The following is a 24,079-nucleotide window of genomic DNA, read 5'->3' as shown; positions in this document are numbered from 1 at the left end:
CCAATACCTGATCACTCTAGTTACGGTGTGTATGGTAACACCCATTGTTTCATGTTCTCTGTGTATATAAAATCTCCCCACTGTATTTTCCACTGCATGCATCTGATGAAAAGAGCTGTAGCTCACGAAAGCTTATGCTCAAATAAAAATCGGAGAAAGTAAAGTAGTTGGGCAGAAATATCAAAAGTAAGGAAATGGAGGAACTACATTTACAGTTGTTTGTGATTCAGTTTATGATGATGCTGTTGGTAGTGTTTAATTTTCTAGTCCTTTGTTTGGCTCTTAGCGTTAGGATGACCAGATAGCAAATGTGAAAAATCAAGACACGCTTTTTTTGTGGGTGGTAGGGGGGGTGGAGGTGTACTTGTGTATATAAGGCAAAGCCCCTAACATCTGGATGGTCCTGATAACATTGGGACATCTGGTCACCCTATGTAGCATCCTCTGTCTTCTATCCCTTTAGAGTTTATAGATCTTTCATTTCTCATTTTCCCTCTTGAGCTACTCTTCTAATTACATTTCCCTAACCTCTCCTTTCTCTGACCCTAAAGTTCCTTTATCATCTTCATAGTCTGTTTATATACCTTTTTGCAAAGGTCAGTACAGTATCCCTCCTGTAATATTGTGTATGGAATCTGATGTATGGCTTTACCAGCCCTGTTGTCCAGCATCTTAATAATTTTCTCTTCTGATGTGTGCTCTGATTCTCTTGTGTGCATAGCAGCCCCCTTCAACTGCTGCCAGACATTGACATGATCACCCCAGATTCTTAGTCTAATCAGCAATTTGCAGCCTGTGACAGATTAAGTTCCACTTCTTCTTCCAACCTTGTTCTCATTGCATTCAGCTTTCTACAATAAACTGCATATACTTTTCCATCTCCTTGAAAGATTAAAGCGTCTAAGAGATCTGTTCAGTTATGATTTCTACCTTTTGCCTAAACTCAATTTTTCATTTTCCAGATACTACTACTCAGTAATAAGTGTGTCATCTTTTTTGTAGAGTAAAAAAAAGAAGAAGACAGACTTTATTCCATACAGGGATTCTGTGTTAACGTGGCTACTTCGGGAAAATCTAGGTATGACTATTCTGACTATGCCAATATTCAGGGGAATTTTTCCCTCCATTTTCATGTGTTTCATACCATTTTCTGCCTCAATCCATTGTATGATATGGGTATTAAATATGGAAGTATCTGTTTTTAAGTCATACTATTATTGTTACAGCTGTTTCATTTACCCTGGGTTTACTCTTTGTGTAATTATTGCTTTGTGTAATTTTGTTGAACACTCTGTAATATGGATATTGTTTAGGCTGGGAAATACTGACACTCAAGAATATACTTATTACAAGGTGCCAGTGCAGCTTCATTTAGGACCTTGCTTGTGCATTATAGGTGGAAACTCCAGAACTGCCATGGTTGCTGCTCTGAGTCCGGCAGATATCAACTATGATGAAACGTTGAGCACTTTAAGGTACTTTAGCCTCTCATCTGAAGTGGAAATGTTTGGCTTTCAGCTAAGGTATCTAGGTGCACATCCTTCCTATTGTGAAATATGCATTAGGCAAAACTGAGAGCATTCCAGGGGACTACGCTGTGTACTGTAAAATCCATCATTCTAAAGTGAACCCCAATCCTGTGGCGTGTGAACAAGAGGAAAGGGTGTAGTTGCTTCACTTAATCAGGTAAGTTCAGTTTGACCAGTTCCAAGTTACCTGTACTTATAGATGAGGATGAAATTTCTGTCTAATGGTGCAAAAGAGAAATAATCTTATGCGTGAAGAGAACCCAGTTTAAAATGGCTTCACTGGTAAGTCCTAGGCCTGATTTTTTTCAAAGGTATTTGAGTACCTAAAACTTCAGTGGAGTCTAAGGAGTAGCTGAAGCTTAAAATCTTTCAGTGTGGCCCCTGCTCCTTACTCTACACACTTCTGAGGTAGAGCTGCTTGATTCAGTATATTGGAGTCTGAAATAAAGGCAGGGCCTCGTATAGGACTGTAGAGAGTTGATGCATATGTCCCATGTAAAACCAAACACGTATGTCTTTTGGCTGCTTCCAGATATGCAGATCGTGCAAAGCAGATCAAATGCAATGCTGTTATCAACGAGGACCCCAATGCCAAGCTGGTGCGTGAGCTGAAGGAGGAGGTGACGAGGCTCAAGGATCTCCTGCGTGCCCAAGGGCTAGGAGATATTATTGATAGTAAGTGGATTAAGCAGTCCAGGCCTTTCCATCATGGGGCTGTGCTCTGCTGCAGGAAATAAACAAATTACCAAGGCCCTGGAGCTAGAGAAAGCTGGGCTTGTGTGGGAAGAGGGTGTAGCCATTAAATTTCAGTACTTCACAATTTAATTTAATTTTTCACGTTGCTTTGGTGAGTCATCTCTATCCCCTTCTGTAAATAACAAGTCCTAGCACCTTTTTATGTTACTGCTACATCAGATTCAAACTCTGCTCCTCTGTCTCTTGCTTGCAAAGAAAAGCTTGAGGATGCTGAAGAGATGGGGTTGTGAAATCCCTTTTGCACTAATCAGTGGTGATGACCCTTCCTGATTAAGGAGCAGCCTTGGGTGGGCTCTGAAAGACATTGGCCCATCCTCTGTGAAAAGGATGGTAGCTGTGACAAAGGGAAAAAAACTTCGTAAGGGGGACAGAAACCATGCCGTATCCCAGGGGTTCTCAGACTTTTTTGTACTGGTGACCCCTTTCACACAGCAAGCCTCTGAGTGTGACCCCCCCCCCCCATACATTAAAAACACTTTTTAACATGCTGGAGGCAAAGCGTTGGGGTGGAGGGTGGCAGCTTGTGACCCCTCCCGCCCCCCATGTAATAACCTTGCAACCTCCAGTTTGAGAACCTCTGCCCTATCCCTTTTTTTTTTTAAGAATAACTCCTGTCTTGTTACCTTTAGTTCAGATACTGTTTAGTCCCAAGGAGGATGATAGTTAACTGCTGTAAGACAATTGCCCAAATGGCACAACCATAACATAATTTGCTCTGCAATTGGAATAATAGCTTGTTGAAGGGCAAAATTTTGAGGAATGTTGGAAGAACTGTATGGTGGGAGCTTGCACATTATGTGCTGTCATTACCCAGCTTTGCCAATGCTAATACTACGTCTCCGGATACTAAGACAAAAGACAGGTTTCAGAGTAGCAGCTGTTTTTCTGACCTTCACCTCCAACACAGAAAACAAGTTAAAATCTTCCATGCTAAATTCTTCGAGAATTTGGGCTGTGACTTAATTCCTTTTACAGGAGCTGCCTTTAAGATGAGTGTTAATTTTTCTGGCAAACTGGTTTTCCTTTAGTTCATAGTAGAAAAATCTCTAGGAAAATGTATTTAAAGAGTGAATGTTGCATTTGTTTATCTGACTTTCGGTGCTTATTTTCCTGTGAAGGGAAGACCCGGATTTAATCACAGGCAATGCGAAGTGTGTAACTTGTATGTATCTTCTGTCGTTATTTGTTCAAGAGAATGGATTAAGAAAAAAAACTCAGCTCAAATTCAGAAGTGTTCACATTTGATGCGGTCTTTGTTTTAGGTTCAAAAACAGGACTTTCTGCTGGATTGGAACAAATCAATACAAAAATTTTGATGTGAAATTAAAAACTGTTTTTGTTTTTTCAAATGCCAAGTATTCTCTTCCCTTCCTGTGTCACTGTTGATCCTGAAGTTTGATCCTCCTTGTATTTCCCTCTTGCTTCCCTTCAGTTGATCCAATGGGAGATGATTACTCTGGAAGTGGAGGCAAATGTGTGTATTGTGTGGTTCTATAGCTCTACTTGCTAATCTGCTTCTGCTGGGCCAGCTTTTAATTGAGCTTTGCATGCCAGCATTCCTCACAGGGAAATCCCAGACAGAGCAGTTATTGCAGAATCTAATATTTCCTGAAAATGAAATGAATCTCCATCTTCCTTACTGAGCCATCCTTTGGTAAAAGCACAAAGTTGAAACCACTCTTTAATATGTCTATTGCTTCCTTGTTTTGGGGAGACTGAGGATGGAAATACGTCAACCTGTTTTTTTTGTTACAAATAATGGTTCTGATTTGAACTTTTAGAATATTTTTTTCAAGTTCATAAGTTAAACCAGTTCCCTTCCCCCTGGACATATTTTCTTACCCAGAATGTGTTTTAATATTTTATATTTTGAGAATTTATTATTTAAACTAAAGTAAAATGAAACCATAACAATTTCCTCCAAGGGAATGTTTCTTTGATAGCCTCTGCACATGTGTGGTGTTTGGGTGCTTTGTGCTGATAGCAATCTCTTTGTTTGAACTCTTATTTGTCTTTGGTATCAGTATAGCTGCTGTCTAGAACAGAGATTTGTTTTCCTCTGGAGGAAGGAATCTTAATGTGAGGAAACTGATAAGGATTAGCTAGTAGGCTCAGAGAATAACATTCAGTAAAACAGCACTTTTCTTTCTGACCTCACCAACTATTTCTGTGAAAGGGAATGTACTTCCTTTATAATCCACCTTCAGAGAAATGTCTTGCTTCTGTGAATGGGGGATGCAAGTCTCAAGCAGACTTTTTGTTTTGGACCTTGCCTATGCCCTTTTCAAAAGCCCTGGCTCACCCCAAAACAATACTGAATGGAAGAGATCTGTCTGAAATTTCCTGAACTCAGATACTGGTGGTGTAAAGACTCAGCCTGGCCTTTCTTTTTTGGTGCTGCTTAAAGCTTGTTGCCTAAAAATCTATCATCTCCGTGAGCAGCTGCAGCATCACCCAGAAAAATGTGCATGATGTTGAGGGATAGGTTCTGTATGGACTCTGCAACAGCCAAAGTGATTGCAAATGCTACCTCCTTTGTCCCTTGGGAGTGCATGTGCCCACTGGCCTTTCAAGACCCCATCCTTCCTGCTCTGTCCTACCCGCTTGCCTCTACCTGGCGGCTCTCCCTCTTCTGTATTTTTCCGCTTCCTATATCTGCAGATGGCGGTTTTCAAACTGAGTTGAAGCAACTACTAACTACAGGCTAAATTGGTGTGAAATAGGACAGAAGGTTTATGTCGGCAGGATTGTTCTGGGTGGGAAGAGAGAAGGAGTGAGGGGGCTCAGTGAGGCCTGAGCTACTTAATTGTCTAACATCTGCATGTTACCAGTTTTTGACACATGAGTGAAGGTTTTTGTGAGCTGTATTTGGAGTGGATTCAGATCAGAGTAGAAGGTCTCTGGATAACTTTTAATGGAAGGAAAGGTACACAGATGACCTGTATTTTCCGCTTTCATGGACATCTTCAGGCCTCCTGGGTTTTCAGTATTTAGTCTATAGAGCTGCCTCAAACTCCAGGCATCTCTTGAAATGCTTCCCTGTGTTCATTCTAAGTCCTGATCAAGAGACTTAAAAGTGCCACCTCTTCAAGCCATTTGCACAGGTATCTGAGCAGAAGGGTAACCTATTATATATTGTGGATTCTTTTTTCCACAACAGGTTATGACACGTGATGGTATAAACATGAGCCCATGCTCCTATCACTCACCCTGTCAAGGACTGGATAGGTGGTTATAGCACCCTGTCATTAGGGAACTTGATCTACAGGCAGTTATAGTTACTCGTGTGCTCTGTGTAGCATCTCAGCAGGAGTATTACCTTTTGGAGACTGATTCAGCAAATCATGATTTTTATTACTGTTTTCCTTTCAGATTCCTTAGGTATGAGTTTGATTGAATTTAGCGGCTTAGACTTTTTGGCCCAGTAGTACACTTCCTGATAACTGGCCATCTCTGTTCCCAGCCTTCAGCCCCACATTGCTCATCACTGTGACAATGCCCAGTTGTGTTAGAAGGCTGAAGGTATCATAGGAATAGGGCAGGGCACAGCTGTTACCTAGATCAGGGGGATCCTTCTGGTTTACAGTGTCTTGTTGACTGTTTGACTTTGTTTTGGCAGGAGTTTACTGGTGACATTAGTTTACACTTGAGTCCTTGTTTACAGTTCTCAAGGACTGAATGGAACTTTTTATATCTCAGGGATATTTGTTTTAAAGGATTTGTTTCAGAACTGCCATCTAAAACTATTAATCTTGTCCGTGTTGCAGCTTAAATGCTTTCCTCTTACACTAGTGTTTCCTTCCTGTCTTCCTTTTTCCCTTTTCTCTGCTCCTTGTCTCTTCCTTTCTGCCTTCCCTTCTGTCTGTCTCCCAGATCTGAAAGATTTTCAGAACAATAAACATAGGTACTTGCTAGCCTCCGAGAATCAACGCCCTGGCAATTTTTCCACAGCCTCCATGGGGTCCCTCAGTGCATCTCCATCTTCCTGCTCTCTCAGTAGTCAGGTGGGCTTAACATCTGTGTCCAGTATACAGGAGAGGATCATGTCTACACCTGGAGGAGAGGAAGCCATTGAACGTTTGAAGGTATGTACCATTGCAGACTGAGCAGAATGTAATTTTGGCTGCCTGGGAAGCTGTCTTCCTATGAAAACATAACCTGTGCCTTTCTATTTCTGACCTTGCACCCCAGAAAGTGCAGCTGGGTTGGACAAGTTGGGGAGTGGGTTCATGTATAAGCTTTTCATTCATGAAGATCTGGGCTTGATTTTGCCTTTAGCCACAATGAAATAAACTTGGCAAGAACAAATTGTATAATCCAAGTGCACACTTGCTGACAATCTTATGTGGTAACAGCAGAGGACTGAATAGCAGAGTAGCCAAGGGGAGTTTTGGGAGACCTGTTCAGCATCTCCCTGAACCGGCCAATGCAATGAGCTTTTAAAAAAAACCTAAATGTACCCAAACTAAAAAAAGAACAGCATAACCCTGTCACTGTTGTCTTCACCCTACCCCCACAGATTAAAATGTGAAGCACACAGAATAGCTTGCCTTATCCAGACAATAGAAGCCTTGTCCTAAATGTGTGTGAATTGAACAGTATCAAAAGTGCATTACAGTGAAGGGTTTCTTTCATTTTTACCAAAGCTCCAAGCCCTCATGGGTGGGTGAGTGGGGGAAGCTGGCTATGTTGAATGTGAGTGCTGCATTCTCATGTCTTTTCCATGAGACACTGCCTGGTGGGAGGGGGTTTGGATGGGCTGGAATACATGCACATCCTCCTTCCATTAGAAACCTGCTGTTGCCATGGAGATAATGGCGCTGTCTCTGCAGTCCCCTGACACCCAGTCACTGAATGACGTCTATACACCAGATTAAAAAAAAACACTCATAAGGTGGTTTGAAATCTGAGTGAGGCTGCCAGGGAAAAGTCTTTTTTTCCTTTCCCATCAATATTCAAGGCAACTTCTCCTTGTAAAACACCACTGGGAAGGGCAACACAATTTGACAACTTAATGACTACAAGTATTGAGGGGTTTTAGAGCCAAAAACAAATGGAAACAGAATTAAACTTGTGGATACCTTTATTTTTGCTTCCCTGTGGGATTTGGGCAGACTAGCTTTTCTGGAAGAAAGAATAAATGGGGAGGTGGGAGGTGTAAAATGAGTTCTGGATTTTCTTGCAGGGATGTGATTTCCCTGTTTGGGTGAGATTTTTGATGTCTTCCACTTTGTTCCATTGTCATACATTATGCTTTAGTCTTAAGCTGCTTCAGAGAGTAGAGAAATAACTGTTTCTCAATTCAAAACATTGGATGGAGTGGAGAGGGGAAGAAACATTCCCCTTTATCTCTGTCTAGAGAAAAGAAATGGTCTCTTGTGCTAAAGCTTTGTAAATGCTGTAGCTATTGAAAAGGCCCCTGTGAAAAGCTTCTTGGGGAAGAAATGTTGACAGCTTCAGGTTTGTAAGATGGTGATGAAACCCTCTTACAGTGGTAGTAAATGCCACACTGAATCATACTGATTATTGTGGGGATGGGGAGCTACTAATATCCTGCTCAGTCCTCAGTACCAGAGCGAGAGAGAATTGAGCCCCCATTCAGCTTGACGCTCACAGCCTCATTTACTAAAATTCTTGGAGACTTGACAACCTATTGCCCAGTGCTGCTGGAGCTCTTATCCCAAACTTTCTCTGAGAGTGCTAGCCCATTGATTTTGGTAGAAGGGCTGGACTAAGGACAGCAGGCCCTCAGAATTCCTTGAAATGGATGCCCATTTTGGGGGCGGGGGTGTCAAAAATGGAATGAAGTCTGGAAGGTGATTTAGGAAGTGATAATTTATGGGGCTGAGGGAATTCAGTTTTAATTGCCATGCCTCCCTCATAGGGAGTGTCTATGGTATGAGGGTTATGTTGCCTGTACTTGGCTTTAATGGTGACAGTAGCCAAGGATCACTTTAATGTTGGCCTGCATATATTATGATAAGCTTTTGATTTGAATATTTGTCCCTGTGCAAGGGCTCAGAGTCCTTGAAGAGGTTTTATGATTTAAAATGTATTCTTTTAATACAACTTTAGGCTGAATTGAGAGAAATTTTTGCCTTCCCCCAGCTTTATTCAGGGGAGAAGAGTCTCTGTATGACTTTTTGCATTCATTCCTGTGTGTCCCTAATGCAGCAGTGCAGTCCACTGAAGCATAAATGCTTTAACTCTGCTTTTTCTTTTATGAATGGGGAGAACTCCTCTGGGGCAGACGTGTTCATTTTTAATCCTGCTTTTAGATAAATTTTCAGTCTTCTATGCTGTAGCTTTCAGATGTGTTCTCTAATATTTCCATAATGAGTGTGTGCGTGCGTGTGTGCGCACGCACGCAGGGAGAGAGGGAGCTGCATTCCTGAAGGATTACATTGCTAGAGGAACATGAAGGGTGATTAAAAAATAGGAAAGGGGAGGCTAATAAGTTTCCTAATTTTCTCATCACCTCCCCCACCATCAGTGGTTCAGCCTGTTACACAGCAGTGTGGTTGGTGCAAGCCCACAAAAGGCTACTTTTGGTAAACAGTTGGCCACAGCCTTTTGCAGCCAGCTTTTCACAATTCATTTGAAATATGCTCTTTGTTTATTTGCACATTTGTCCTTGAATGTAGCTTTGCTGAGGAAGTGTAGGTTAAGGGCTGAAGTTTATTATGAAATAGCTTGGACTAGTATGTCAATCTGACTGGCTGAGAATGCAGAGCAGATTCCAAGGTGAAACTGGTAAAAATAGCCCCTATCTAAGTGCAGCAAGTACAAACCACCCAGCCTGATATGTATCATATGCTGAAGGCATTTGACTTGTCACCTTGTCCGTTACGATGAAGCTGATTTTTGGGTATGTGGCATCCTTAACCACACCCTGTTGTGTATTGTCTTCGGCACTCAAGTTCTATACATATAGCTCCAGGAATATGCAAGAACAAATGACAAATGTTATGACACCCATTTATATAACAGTTTTCATCCAGAAGGCTCCAGAATGCATTACAATCTAATTTATAGGACGAGATACTAAAATCCGAGACTTACTAGCTATTATGATAGAGACTGCTACAGGCAAAAAAGTCTCAGCAGACAGGAGCTGTTCTTGCTTTGTCTAGCAAGATTCCTTTCCTGGAGACTTAAACAGCACCCATTATGTCTTGACCATATAATCTCCTGGACGCTTATAGCCCAGTGTCTTAGAATTGGAGCTGCTTGCAGGGTTTTTTGTAGCTAATCACTAGGCTCGTCAGGCCCTGGCCAGTACGAATGTATTGAGCTTTGGGAATAACAGTAGACTTCAAATGTAGAGGTTCTTAGTTATTGTAGGTTCTTGCAAAAATGGGTATTGTAGGAGGAGTCTGGGTTGCCCAGAGATACTTTGTGTTTAATAACTTTGCATTGATAATGAGGCTTAAAATTAGCACTTGAGCATTTGCTGCTGGGTCCTAATAATTCAGATCACATTTAGGTCTGAAATACTTGTTTAGCCCTGGTTTTTTGAGATGTGGTGTTAAATCGGGGGGCTTCATATCATTCCCCTTCAGTCTGTTAATTCTATACTGGGGTTTTACACAGGAATCAGAGAAGATCATTGCAGAGCTGAATGAGACATGGGAGGAGAAGCTGCGGAAGACTGAGGCCATTAGGATGGAGAGGTCAGGAGGAAGAAATGCTGTGGATGTCCTCGGGGGTGAGGGAGGGGAAGGAGGGAAGAAGAAGAGAGTATAGTCAAAAGCTGAACTTGCCCTAGAAAACCAGAGTATGGAAGCAGCTAGCACACTTCTTGGTGGCATGCCATCTGCTCTTTGTATTCCACTATGGCAGGTGAGTGGGTAATACGGACAGAAGCAGTATTTCAATACCATACCTCAAGGACATACCTCTGCTTAGAATTGTCATAGAAGATACTCCTGTTGGGTAAGGGTGGGACTGAAGCAGCAGCTAGAGTTGCTGCATCAGCCTTCTGGGGTTTCAATCCAGGATGGCACAGAAAAGAGGATTGGTCATTAGCATCTTAACTGTCTTTGGATTTTTAGGGTGATTTAATCTAGTGGAGGGAGTAGACTAGTTGTAGAATGAACCAGAAAAATAAACTCAAGCTTTTGTAACTTGTCTAGCTTACACACTTGTTTACCATGAATAAATGTTGCCATTTAGAACAGATCTTAGCTTTTTCCGGAGGGATAGGCAGATTTGTGGAATAAATATTGTAAAAGCTGCTCACTCTTGTGATGTATCATTGCCTGCCCTAAACTGGAGTGTCAGACCTACATAAGTTCTGCTTCTTCAGTTCTGCAGCCCTCTGTGTTATGGAGCTGAAAGATAGGAGTTAATCCTGTTGCATATGTAAGATACCACCCTTGGCTGATGGCCAGTCAGGATGCGGACTTGTTGGTAGCACAGTACATTATACAATGACTAGAGCCCTACCAAATTCATGGTCCATTTTGGTCAATTTCACAGTCGTAGGATTTAAAAAATAATAAATTTCATGATTTCAGATATTTAGATCTGAAATTTCATGGTTGTAACTGTAGAGGTCCTGACCCAAAAGGGTGGTGTGGTGGTGGTGGGTTACAAGGTTATTGTAGGGGCGTTGTGGTATTGCCATCCTTACTTCTGCGCTGCTGCTGGTGGGGGTGCTGCCTTCAAAGCTGGGCAGCTGGAGAGCAGCAACTGCTGGCTGGGAGCCCAACTCTGAAGGCAGAGCTGCTACCAGCAGCAGTGCAGAAGTAAAGATGGCAGGGTATGGTATTGCCACCCTTACTTCTGTGCTGTTGCTTGCAGCTGCTGTTGTCCAGCCGCGCTTCCTTCAGAGCTGGGCGCCTGGCCCAGAGATATAGATATAGATATCTCTCTCTCCTCCCCCCCCCCCCCAACTCCCCTTGTAGGTCAGGACCCCCAGTTTGAGAAACACTGGTCTCCCCCGTGAAATGTGTATATTATAGAGTAAAAGTACACAAAAGACCAGATTTCACGGGGGAGACCAGATTTCACAGTCCATGACTCATTTTTCATGGTCATGAATTTGGTAGGGCCCTAACAATGACTGGTAAGTTGAAACTTTCATTTGGATCAGATTTGCACCAGTTGGGCTACAAAGCACCTCCATCACTTCTTGCTTTTCTCTCTGTGTAGGGAGGCCTTGTTGGCCGAAATGGGAGTTGCCATTCGGGAAGATGGAGGAACACTGGGAGTCTTCTCCCCTAAAAAGGTACAGAATATTGATGATAAATGTTGAGTCAATTTTGGAAGAGGCTGGTCAGCCAGGTGGGACCACCATTCACATAGAGCAGGGGTGGGCCAACTTTTTGGCCTGGGGGCCACTTGGGGTGTGGAAACTGTATGGCAGGCCATGAATGCTCACGAAATTGGGAGGGATGCGGGAGAGGGTGAGGGCTCTGGCTGAGGGTGCGGGCTCTGGGATGGGGCCAGAAATGAGGAGTTCAGGGTGTGGGAAGGGGCTCCAGGTTGGGGTGGGGTTGGGGATGAGGGGTTTGGGGTGCAGGAGGGAGCTCCACACTGGGACGAAGAGGTTCAGGGGGATCAGGGCGGGGGCAGAGGGTTGGGGTACAGGGGAGGGATGTGAGGGCTCCGGCTGGAGGGCATGGGCTCTGGGGTGGGGCTGGGGATGAGGGGTTTGAGGTGCAGGAGGGTGCTCTGGGCTGGGACCAATGGGTTCAGAGGGCGGGGTGTGTGTGTGTGTGAGAGAGCGTTCTGGCTGGGGGTGCGGGCAGGGGCAGCGCGCAGAGCCACCTGGCCATACCTCCGTGTACTATATAGCAGCTCGAGTGGGGGTCATGCTGGCTGCTGTCTGGGAGCTGCGCGGAGCAGGGCAAGCCGCTGACCCCACTCCCCAGCAGGAGCTGAGGGCCAGATGAAATGGCTTGACGGGCCATATGTGGCCCGCGGGCCGTAGTTTGCCCACCCCTGATGTGGAGGCTGGTTTCTTTGTAAGCTACAGAGACACTCTAGTGGTCTTTGGCCCCCAAGTAATGGATACCTTTCACAGAGAGTTTTTGGATAACCATTAGTTGTTGGTAAAAGCTACCTTTCATGATTTATACTACTTTAAATTTCTGCAACTCTTCAGTCTTGAAGGACCTCAGTACTCTTTTTTGTATGCGGGGATTTCCTCCCGCACTGCTGAAATACACTCACCTAAGAAGTGAAAACTGTCACTTGACACCAGCAGTACTACACATGAGTTAGTGCTCTTAGGAGGCGAAGTAAAGAATTATGTCCACAGTGCCTTCTGCTGATTATTAGGGTAGGCAGAATGTATTATACATGCTAGCCTCAATTTAGAAAAGAAACTGGAGCAGTATGAGAAGTACTGTAAGACTATAATGTCCAAAAGCGACTGAGAGATCTAATCTTCCTTTAGAAAGAGAACACTTCTGAGAGCAGTATCTCTTGCTCTATGCTAGGCCACTGATTCAGTATTGACTCAGATGTGTTACTAACTAGCTTGCCAGTACCACTTCCTGCAACAACTGTTGCTTAGTAATGCTGCCATTAAATCACATCCCAAGATGTTCTGGTTCCATTTTCTTTATAAAACTTCCATTAATTTGTCACTGAGCATTTATAGGCATGGGGGTGGGTGGGAGGGTGCATGGTTCCTTTAGTCCATATCAGTCACCTTTCGCTAACATTTAAGTGGAACTAAAGAGGCACAACTATGGAAATGTGATAAATCTAATGCCACCTGAACTTCTGCATGGGAAGAGGGAGCTGTGGGAGGAGTTATCCATGCAGTAAACACACTAATTATTAGTTACAAGATCTGAAACAAGATCTTTCTACCCCCTCAAAACAAACCTTAGCCTCGCTTTTAGATTGAGACCTGGGCATCATTACCTAAGTGCGTAATAAAATAATAAATCTGAGAACCCCCAGTGTTGCTGTGTTAACTAGGACCCTTCTGAAGACTTTGCACAGAAGCCCAGGAGGGAGATTTATTGATTTGCCTTTAGCTGAAATGATAGCTGTTGTTTTTCTTGATGTGTTTAAATGAACATATTTCACTTACAAATGGTTTTTGGTTTGTCTTTTGTAACTTACTACCAAAGCATCTAAGGTTCATAATGTTTCTTCATTCTCATGACACATTTCCTTGAGTTTTTTCTCTTCTCTCACATTGTGGATTGTATCACCATGTAGATTTTCCCTGAGAGGCCATCAGCTCTGTTTAATGACTCTCTTGATGCATTTTCAGCTGACCAGGTTTGTTTATGAAAGCTATTAGGGATGTGTAGTTGCTTCAATAGAAGTTAGCAAGTTCTACCTGTGGAAACATGTACTAGAGAAAATAAGCCCATTAAACCACTGATCTGTTACTAGTTCCCTCTGCTCCTGTTCCTTACTACCCACTTAAATTAGTTTTTATAGTTCTTCCTGTGGTAATTGGTAGCTGTAGCTGTGAAAGTATTAGCGCTCTAGATAGAAAATTAGAATGTTTTATAAAGCTTTTTACTTCTGAGTCACTAGTATGAATCTATGATAGTTCGTATTGGTGCCCATCTCTGTGGTATTGGAGTGCTTCCATAGTATCTGTATCAGCTTTTACAAATCAAACAACATAAAATGAATTGTCTGTCTAGTTCCTGAATGGAAAGGTATCCTCATCACAAACATAACCATCTCCACAATTTGTTCTCTTGGTGGCAGGGTACTGTTTGAAATGAGCTGTGGAAACTGAACTATACTGTCCACCCTGGAGGGGTGGGAGCAGGGGAGATCCTTCTAGATCCTTGAGGAACACTGGGCATGGAATGCTTGCACGGATGTTGATGGGCATATCTATTGTGCAGAAAAACAATGGACTTCAGGGTGGTTGAACTGCCCATTTTACCAGTACCAAACATCTTTCAAATTGCCAAATTTTCTTGATTACAAAGTGCCCTGATTTAGGGTTACCCAGTGACAGGGCAGTTTGACTTTCTTTAAAAACTAGTACAGGCAGTCCTCGACTTTACCATGTTTGACTTACGACAAATGGCACTTTTGATGTTTCTGAATTGACACCCTGATTCAACTTTTGATAATCGGTTTTGACTTTCCAACGCTTGGTCCCGCAATGAAGTGGATTGTGGTTCCGAGTTATGACGCTTTGACTCACGATACAATTTTCAGGAACCAATTGTGTATTAAGTCCAAGGACGTCCTGTTTGAAGCAGTGCACCAAAATACACACGTCTAAACCACGGGGCACTTTTTTCTACATGTCCATACGGTGTTAATCCCTTAATGCTATTTGTAGTAGCTGAGCCTTTGTGTAGGATTTGGCTTCTTTCAGTAGATTACAGAAGCAGTTTCTAACTCTTCTACAACTCTAAATGCCTTCCTTTTGCTCACTGAGCAGCGGTAATGCAGTGTGTGGCATATCTTCTCTTGTAGTCTTTGGTTATCTTTATCTTTTTTGGGATGAGGAAGAGTTCTGTTTTATTTATCTGTGCCCCCTCTAACTCTGTCATTGGGCCACAGAGGCTCCCTTCTGAGCTAACTATTCCATTATGGGTTTCTGGTGAGAGGAGTCACTTCAGTCTGAACACCCACTAGGACTGCTGGAAGGGGAATCCAAAGCATAGAGGACTGGAGGCTGAACAGAGTCCAGCTATCGCCCCAATTTTGGGGTCTCTAGCCACAATCTCAGGGCTCAGACTTTCTATCTGGCACCTCCGCCAAGTGTTGGAACCCAGTATCCAGCCACCTAACCCCCAGGGCTGACTCTTTAGATTCTGTGGTGTGTTAAACTCCCCCCTCCCCCAGAACTCCACCATAAAGGTATGACACTTCTGGTTACATTTAAATTCTCTGTGGCATGCAGTAGTTGTGAAGCAGTCAATACCCATGCAGGCTTTTTGCTCAGTCTAACACTTTTGTGCTCTTATCCTTAGTCATGTAAAGCACAGGAGATACAGATCATACAAAACAATAAACATTTGAAGCTGTGATATCCCTCACTTTCTATCTCCCCCTTCCCTTATGCGCCCTTGGAGAGCGATCTGGGTGCAGGCAGGCAGGCAGGCAGGGCGGCACTCATTCAAATTGGGCCCAGCAGCTGCCCCTTTAGGCCGGCTGGGCCAACCCAGAGCAGTGTTATGTGCCAGAGGCAAGATTGCGACACTTAGAGCAGGGAGCTGAGTCCAGCCAGCATTGTGGGACTAGAGCTACTTCAAGTTGGACAAAGGGATTTGTGGGTCAAAGTGGGGAAAGTCCCACAAACCCGAGAACTATTCAGAACAGTGTTTCTCAAACAGTTGCATTGGTGACCCCTTTCACACAGCAAACCTCTGAGTGCGACCCCCACCCTTAAATATATATTAAAAAAAAAGTGTTTTTAATTTATAACACTATTATAAATATTGGAGGCGAAGCATGGTTTGGGGCTGATGGCTCGTGACCTCCCCCCATAATTGAGAACCCCGATTTAGAAGATTTGCCAGATGAAGGCAAACAAGCCATAGAGAGGGCAAAAGACTGCACATTCAAAATGGAGTATGCAGCTTGCCACACACACACACTTCATAATCTCACGTACAATTCATAAATTGTACAGACTATTCCCGAATTATCTCACTTGCTCCTCTCTGATCTGTTGCTGGTTGGTATGTTTTTTTTTTTTTTTTTTTTTTTTTTTTTTGAGTTGATGCTCAGCCTCTCTGCTCTCCTATTGACTTTTCTTAACTTTATTCTCTAATCCGCATGGTGCCTTGCCTTGGCTAGATTTTCACACCAAGGCCACAGGACTTGTTTGATTCCAATGGGACGTTTTCACCAAAGAAGGTTTGTTTTAATCAGTTTAGATTTTTGTGAAGTTCTAAACTGAGCTCTCTAGCTGCCTGTAGCAGGAAGTGTCAATAGGTTAGAATTGTTCAGATATAAAATCTAGAAAACAGAAGCAAAAAGAGTATCTCCTTTATGAAAAATTTATACAAATAATTCTAACATGTAAGGTACTATAAAACAAAAATAATACGTCCTGCCAACTTTGTATTTCTTTCTTTGCATGACTATGCAGATTTCACCCTAATGTGTACTCCGATCATTTATTCTGTCATAAAGAAATCCTGGATTTCTGAGTGCAGTAAAACTTTTTCAGTGTATGAATATTTATTTAATAGTAAGTGCTGTCATTACACTTCACCTTTATTTCCATTTCTCATTTCATAAATAACCCCCATTCAAAGTGAATTAGTAAATTGGTACGTGGGTACTTACATGACTGCAAGAAGGTCACTATCTGCACTGAACTGACCTCCCATATTTGTTCAGTTAACTCCCCAAAATTTTGAAGCCTAGGGACCGTTTATTGTTGGATGATGTAGCTGACTGGGCATTTTTAAACTTTCTTAGACATCAAAGGATTTTTTTTCTCTAAAATGGTTTGACTGAATCTGTAGTCTATAATCCCATTTGGTGCAAACAGTGAGCCAAACATGATTCGTTTTAGACACGGTGCTCAGTCCACACTTCACCATGGACAATATGAAGTCCTTGTTTGTGCTGCAGAATACTTTTCTCAATGGTGGCTAATGGGAGCAGTTTTAATTTGACAAGGCCTGTCCCGTGGGGTGACATGTGGGAGCAAATATTGCAGGGGCTTTAGTTCCCATTGCTAGTGCACGGGTGCCATGTAAATAGTATACTTTAATTTCTAGGTGAAAGTTATTGCTTTGTCTCTTAGACAGCATGTACCAGCTCAGCTGCCTTGTCTCATATGTAAATATCCTTTGAGCTTCCATGAATTGAATGCTACTACACATCTAACAAGTAAACTCCTTTTAGAGTTACTACAAACTGATGGAGCTAGACATTCTTAAGGGAATGATCCAAACAGATCTGCTTATTGATAGTTGTAGGTTAAAAGAAACTGGCTTGTTAATATTTTCATTGTCCTTTGATCTGATTCTTTGCTGTCTGGTTGACTCTTGTTTCTTACCCTTCTTTTGTGTTCTTTAAACTGTGATTTGCTGCTATCTCATTGGCCAGATTTTCACACCAAGGCCATGTGACTTGTTTGCTGATTCCAGTGGGGTGTTTTCACCGAAGAAGGTTGGTTTAATAATTGTAGAGACTAAGTTGAGTAGCACTGTAGGTGAAGAGATTCTTAGCTGCTTGTATGAGGAAGTGTCAGTAGTTTAGATATCGTTTCCAGGTTTACAAGCTCTGGAGATGGAGTATAAGGAGGGTCTGTTCTTTATATTAAAACAAAAACAAAACAAAAAAAACCTCAAGTTCCACAACAATCTAGATTTTCACACCAAAGCATATGGAAGAATGCTGCTGTTGAACTTTCCCTTCCTCTCACCTTTATCAAAACTTACTGAGACAGGGAATCCATAATTCTTCAGTATAAAATATTTTCTTCCCTGCATTCTTTACCTAGAACATCAGCCAACTGGAGCTGTGATTCTACTGGCTGATACTTGTCCCCTGTCCTGAGATGGGTCTCTGCCTGTGTGAAAAAGTTTGCATTTCATTTACAAATGCAGGGTTTTTTGGAGAAATCTGGAGTTTCACTGATGTATGTGGTGAAGCGGTTGGGTTCCTTTACAGTCTCCACAGCAGGCAGAGCCGTTGAAGGTACTCCACTCTCAGTTAACATGTTCTGTATTTTGTTGCAGACACCTCATCTTGTGAACCTCAATGAAGATCCACTCATGTCAGAATGTCTGCTTTACTATATCAAAGATGGCATCACTAGGTGAGATTTGGCTCTACTACACTTAAGAGACTTCTTGTTAAAGGCACATCAGTTTAAATTACTCTTCTCTGTTGAACTGGTTTACCTGCTGTTGCAAATAACACCTAAGATTACCATCAATTACAGATTAGAGAAATATGTTTTGTTTAGTTTAGTTTATGCTTTAATAGTACAGTGTATTGTCACTCAGCTTCCCTAGATGTTTTCCACTGGGTCTTTCACAGAGTAACAAGAAAGAGAAACCGCTTTGAAAATATAGGACAGTGTAATTTATAGTAAAATGCATAAAATGGTTGGGGGACTTGGGTAAGTGGAGTACTCAAAACTGCTCAGCTCTGTAAAGCTGGTTAGATTTCTAGTGTCGCCTTAAGTTAAACTGAAAATAGTTCTCCATTCTTGTTTTTCCACACTTTCCCCCTTTGTAAGCACATCACCCAAACCCAGGTATATTATTTTCTTGAATAGCAGTGTAGACACACACTTGACATCAGTCCTTGTTCATGTGCGCAGGATTAAATTTAGTTGCTGGATTTGGAGTCCAGAAGGCATTTTTTTCCATAGTGTATTGGCAGGAGAGCTGGGGGAAGAAGAGAAGGAGGGGTTGATCTTTAGAACATAGAGCAGTGTTCAGCTGCTAGGTGGGCATAGTCCTCCTGGAACAGATGGAGAGTAATACAGAACTAAAGTATGCCATTATATAGATCCTCTTCCCTGCACAGTGCCCCTCCACACCTTGCCTCCCCACCCCCAAAAAAGTGTGCATCATCTGGTGAACCATTCAAAAGCCAACACTAAGCATAATATCCTGCTGGCACAGGGATGCATTTTCTCAGCTCTTAAAAGGTTAGGGATAATAGTCTGTAGTATTTTATTCTCACAATAGCCAGAGAAATGTATCTGCTGTATGGGCTATAAAGTAGACAATGTTTGAGTTGTGAGTGAAATGCTTTCTATTGGGTGCAGGGTTGGACAGGCAGATGCCGAGCGGCGACAAGACATTGTGCTGAGTGGGGCTCACATTAAAGAGGAACACTGTCTCTTCCGAAGTGAAAGGAACCACAATGGTGATGGTGAGATGGCACTTAAAATTCCTACATATAAATGCAGGAGTAAGCGCTACTTTCTCCATGAAAGTGGTCTTCAGCATTGGATAGTTTTTGGGTCTTTCAAAAAACTGATCTGTGTACTAGCAGCTGTGGTCCGAAATGTGTGTTTGAAGTGTGGAGGGGAGAAGAGCTGAGAGGCTAGATGGGATCTGAATAGCCCTTGTGCATCAGATCAGTGAAGTTATTTTCTCTGTGGGTTTGATGAGACTTAGTTATTGGAGATAAAGCTATAACTAGAATAATGCAGTACTAAGATTTTACATTTCTGTACTGCATCCTTTGGCTCAGATGCTGGCCCAAAGCAGGAGTGCTACCATTTATATCCAGTCTTGATCCTTTGTGCTCTGACCAGGTGGAATCGGTAGTACAGTTTAGACAATTCTTCTTTGGATGAAGCTATAAATGGTGTTTCCTTTTGTTCTGCTCTGGGTGTCCGGGTTGCCTCTTGAAAAGTGGAACTGAATCCATGATGGGGGTAGTCAGAAGATAACAGTGGGAGTTCAGGAACACCTGAGTTTTAATCCTGGCTTTAACCGAATCCCTCAGTGGCCTGAAACAAGTCACTTACCCCTCAGCTTTAGTTCCCTCACCTATAATACAGGGATAATACTTGCTTACCTTGGATATTGAGGATTTAGTGTTTATAAGGGGTTATTTAGTTATTGCTATAGAAGTATTTAATTTTTACTTGCTACAACTCTGGAGTCTTAGCCAATGTTCCCTCTAGCTGCCTGTGGTGTTACTGAGGCAGATATAATCTAATAATGAGATGCTGAGCCCCTGTGACTCCCAGTTATTTCAGTAGGAACAGTGTGTGCTTAGTACGTCTCAGGATCAGGCCCATAATGCCTGTCACATCTGCCTACAATAATTACAGTGCTGAAATCCATTACAAATAAATGAAAGAGCTGATGTGTGAAATGTACTAAGTTCATTATTCAAACCTTATAACAAGGCGTCTGTGTGACTGATCAAGGTTTAGGCAGTGCAAATATCGAGTATGACAGCAAAGTCATTACAGCATGAAAAAATGAGGAGAAAAAACAAAACAACCCTAGCAAATGAGTTAGATGGATACCTGTACTACCTGGGTGGTCAGAAATACTGGCTGAATCACCACTTTGTCATGTGCTGCTATCCATTCCTAACCAGGATGTAATATCAAAGAATAACCTCCCTGGAATCTTTGTGGAGGATGTAGGAAGCAGTGCATTGTCTGCTTATATGCAGTGTGCTGGTAGACAGGGGATGAGAAGATCTCTGGGCTTTCTGCATTTTCTCACTATGGAACACTCACTAAATAAACTGAGTTCTGTGGCATTAATACTGTTGTTTCTTCTAGTTATTGTTACTCTGGAGCCTTGTGAACGGTCGGAAACATATGTCAATGGCAAGAGGGTTGTGCAGCCTGTGCAATTGCGATCAGGTAAGAGACTTCAGAAGTTTGACTTTTTGTGACAGATTGTTCCTCAGGAATTGTCCATAGAGGATATTTCCTGTGGGACTAGTGAGGAAAACTGGATGCTGTTAAAGATAAGGGATGTATTCTTTTTTGTAGTGGAGGTACCATATAGGAGTTAACCTCATTTATATCTCCATTAGTGACTGTTCCTGCTTTTCTTATTTTCTCAGGCCCTTCACATTGCAGCAGCTGAAAGCCAGATTTAAATGTTCACTGCAACACAGGGCACTCTCTGCTTACGTCTCTCTCCCTACTTACTCTGATATTCATTCAGTATGTACTTAGCCAAGACTACTGCCTTTGGCAGTTGCGATGTGAGAGAGCAGACTGCCAGCTGCTGATGGAAAATCCCTAGCTTCTCTGGCACAGCTAAGATGTGACCCCATGCAGGAGCACAACAGCGTGTCCTTTTTTTAACTCAGTAGCGTGTACTCAGTAACCTGGTTAGATCTCCACATGTCCCTCATGTCTCAGGGGCCAAGGAGAGTGGCTTTCATAAATTGTAAGCTTGAGACCACCAGAGTTCAGTTTCTTTTAAATCATGAGCATATGTTCTTCTTGTCCTGAAATGCAATCTAGTGCAATGGATTCTGGACTGTGAGTGGGTGCTTGCAAGGAATTAAGTGCATCAACTTCAGCAAAATGCTGGATGTGGGGATGGAAGTTGGTTTCCAGTCTCTCTCTCTCTCTCCCAATCATCCCACTCTTTTGAAAAATGTTGGTGCAAGCTGGGCATGTCCTGCAGAGGGGGAACTGCTACTCATGTTCTCTTGCAAGCTAACTTAAAAAATAGCTTTCTATACATCTCTTCAGTGCTTATTTCTTGACAATTACATCACTAAAACTATTGATTAAATATCATTAACCTCGTTAGAAGGCAGTTGTTTTACTAGTAGGTTCACAGTGACGGTCTTGATTGCTCTGGAGGTTTATTTATGTTGCATGGAGAGAGCAGAAGTATTTTATCAATTATATTAGGCACTTGTTTTAAGTTTCCTGTACATCTGATTCCAGTAGCACTTAGATGCAATTCTTACCTTACCACTTAACTGTGGCTCTTACTTACGCTATGGAGAATGAAGTAGTAAATACCTCCCCAGAAATTCCACGAATTAGGACTTGAGTAGAAACTTAAGTGACGTATCGGGCAGATCTCTACTAAAAAATGTAAAGCATCCATTCTTCAGATGGTTGAGGTTAGATTATCTAAAACAGATATGTTTGTAGGGTGGCTTTTGCCCATGATTTCCGCACCTCTTTTAAAAAATTAGTTGACTAGCTGACTTGTTGCAGCTGTCAGTCCATCAGCAAGACATTCTTTATTTTGTGGTACGTTTCTGCAGGGGTTTAAATCTGGCTCTATGGACAGGTTTTCTTATGTGAGCATTTTCTGCGGCAGGCAATGGGATGTACAGTTTAACCTCCTCTGCACTAAGTAGGGTGTTCCTTTTGTCCGTTTGGCCACCTACTACTAAATGTTTAAATATTGTCCAAATTCTCATTGGGAAATCCTGTCTTCTGATCCTCAGGTTACCTAAACAGCTTAGAGTAAACTTCACTGGATACTAAACTTCATCTCTCACTGGTTCTGGTGTTCTTACGCTAAAGAGTTAATTTTTTTTTTGTTTTAGGAAATCGTATCATCATGGGTAAAAATCACGTTTTCCGATTCAACCACCCTGAGCAAGCACGAGCAGAGAGGGAGAAGACTCCATCCGCTGAAACTCCCTCTGAACCAGTAGACTGGACATTTGCTCAGAGAGAACTCTTGGAGAAACAAGGCATTGATATGAAGCAGGAGATGGAGAAGAGGTAAGTGGACTAAACTAACTCCGTTATTTTACTTGGCATGTCTGATATATTTTGTTAGACCTGTTTAGGGTTGCGTCAACTCTTACATCAGTCTGAAGTTAAATAAATGCCTGCTTTTCTCTAGGAAAGGCTGGTTAATTCCTACCTCCCTGTGAAATGAGGGCACCAGAGCCAGACTTTGCAGCCCACTTCAAAAAAATAAAAAAAAAAATCCAGACTAAGCTAGATTAACACAAACATACTCCTATTTTGTACTGTAGAGTGTCTGAGAGAGATTTGCCCACACCTTTCTGTGATCTAAAGCTGGATCTGCCAAGGGGGCCCTCTGCTCCCAAAGTTGAGAGGATCAGGCTACTTGCTCATATTTGTCCCTATCTCTTTATTTTATGAGTCTACTTCTTTAAAATTCCACTTATGCCCCCTAAGCATCAAATTTATGGCCAATGCAGGGAGTATAGGGGGAGGAATTGGATGGTCTCTTGACACATTTGTTCTTAAACTGACAAAGAAGGAATGCTGGAAAATTATGCAATCTGGGACTTCCCTGAGTTTTTGCCTCCAGAAGGCTGTCTGCTCATAAGGGTTAAGAGGACCAGAAATTACTCAGATATGGTGCTCTGCTGACTGAGACTTCTCCTTGCCTTGTATTTGGAGGAAACTAAACTCCTCGGTTTCTAATAAATCAAACTATTAAATATACAAACTAGCAGTAGTACTTGTGACTCCTCACACACAGTAAGAGTTACACTTTTTGCAGCCTTAATTGTATGCTGTGACATGTCTAATTGTATTTAATCCTTTATTTTAGTTCAGTTACAGAACTGATGTTTTCCTGCTTGTGGATCATTTGCTTAAATAAGGCTTTTTGTATACTTCAGAGAGTACATTCACTAACATAGGCAGTAGTGGAACAGAATAGGTCAAATTCTTGGTCACACGGATCTAAGATAATTCTCATTCCAAGTGAACTGAAAAGTGTCTAGTTTGAAGGAGGCAGGAAGTATAGTATCTTTCATGCTAGTGTATTGACAGTCGTACACCCCAGACTTGCCCTTGTCTCTGTTACTTAACAGAGTCTGTGCACAGAGTAACACTAACACAAATAATGGTCTACACGGCTGCTTCTGCTTCCCTTGTGGTTTTTCTCTCCAGGTTACAAGAAATGGAGATTTTGTACAAGAAGGAGAAAGAGGAAGCAGATCTCTTGTTGGAGCAGCAGAGGCTGGTAGGTGTCAATTCTTCTGGTTGCTTGTATTATTGGCGAAGGTTAACTGCTGCCTTTATTGACCCTAAAGTCCAGGAAACTCGCTTGGGATGTCTGCATAAAGCACAATCTCCCCCCCCCCCCTTAAACACTATCTACAGTAGTGAAAATTAGAGTGGCTAAGTGGACACATCTCATGCTTTACTCTTATTAATGTGGAGATTATATTCACCCACCTGTGGGCACTAAGCAGTGCTTGGGAGGGCTGGTCAAGTTTGCTGAATTGTAACTTGGGTCAACAGGAGGATGTTTCTTCGTTGTCATTGCTTTGAAGTTACTTTTCAATAGTCTGATTAGTTGTTGTGAATGTTAGAACTCTGAATGTTTGTCTTGGATCACCAGAAAGTACTAATTTTGAGCTGCCAAAACACCTAGACTATATTCATGTGCTAGGTTTTACAAATAATGTCTGAAAATGTT

At 42.2% G+C, this 24,079-nt stretch overlaps 1 protein-coding gene across 8 annotated transcripts in view; it reads left to right on the top strand.

Annotated features, from left to right (window-relative positions):
• The window catches only part of KIF1B (kinesin family member 1B), a 147,470-nt gene that overhangs the window by 54,900 nt on the left and 68,491 nt on the right, over positions 1-24,079 (top strand). For 3 of the 8 annotated variants that reach the window (XM_074933982.1, XM_074933981.1, XM_074933988.1), the window contains 12 exons: positions 1,003-1,078; positions 1,397-1,475; positions 2,062-2,204; positions 3,718-3,759; positions 6,159-6,370; positions 9,879-9,958; positions 11,442-11,517; positions 17,936-18,015; positions 18,979-19,085; positions 20,464-20,547; positions 22,215-22,395; positions 23,548-23,620. In XM_074933982.1, the coding sequence (XP_074790083.1) occupies positions 1,003-1,078; positions 1,397-1,475; positions 2,062-2,204; positions 3,718-3,759; positions 6,159-6,370; positions 9,879-9,958; positions 11,442-11,517; positions 17,936-18,015; positions 18,979-19,085; positions 20,464-20,547; positions 22,215-22,395; positions 23,548-23,620 (1,233 nt within the window). The remainder of the gene's footprint in view (positions 1-1,002; positions 1,079-1,396; positions 1,476-2,061; positions 2,205-3,717; positions 3,760-6,158; positions 6,371-9,878; positions 9,959-11,441; positions 11,518-17,935; positions 18,016-18,978; positions 19,086-20,463; positions 20,548-22,214; positions 22,396-23,547; positions 23,621-24,079) is intronic. The other 5 variants (XM_074933986.1, XM_074933985.1, XM_074933989.1 and 2 more) reach the window with 3 other exon arrangements.

Source organism: Natator depressus, chromosome 18 (assembly GCF_965152275.1).
Source record: "Natator depressus isolate rNatDep1 chromosome 18, rNatDep2.hap1, whole genome shotgun sequence".
Classification (NCBI taxonomy): Eukaryota; Metazoa; Chordata; order Testudines; family Cheloniidae; genus Natator; species Natator depressus.
The sequence above is the reverse complement of the archived record's forward strand: the minus strand, read 5'-3'. Positions and strand labels throughout refer to the sequence as shown.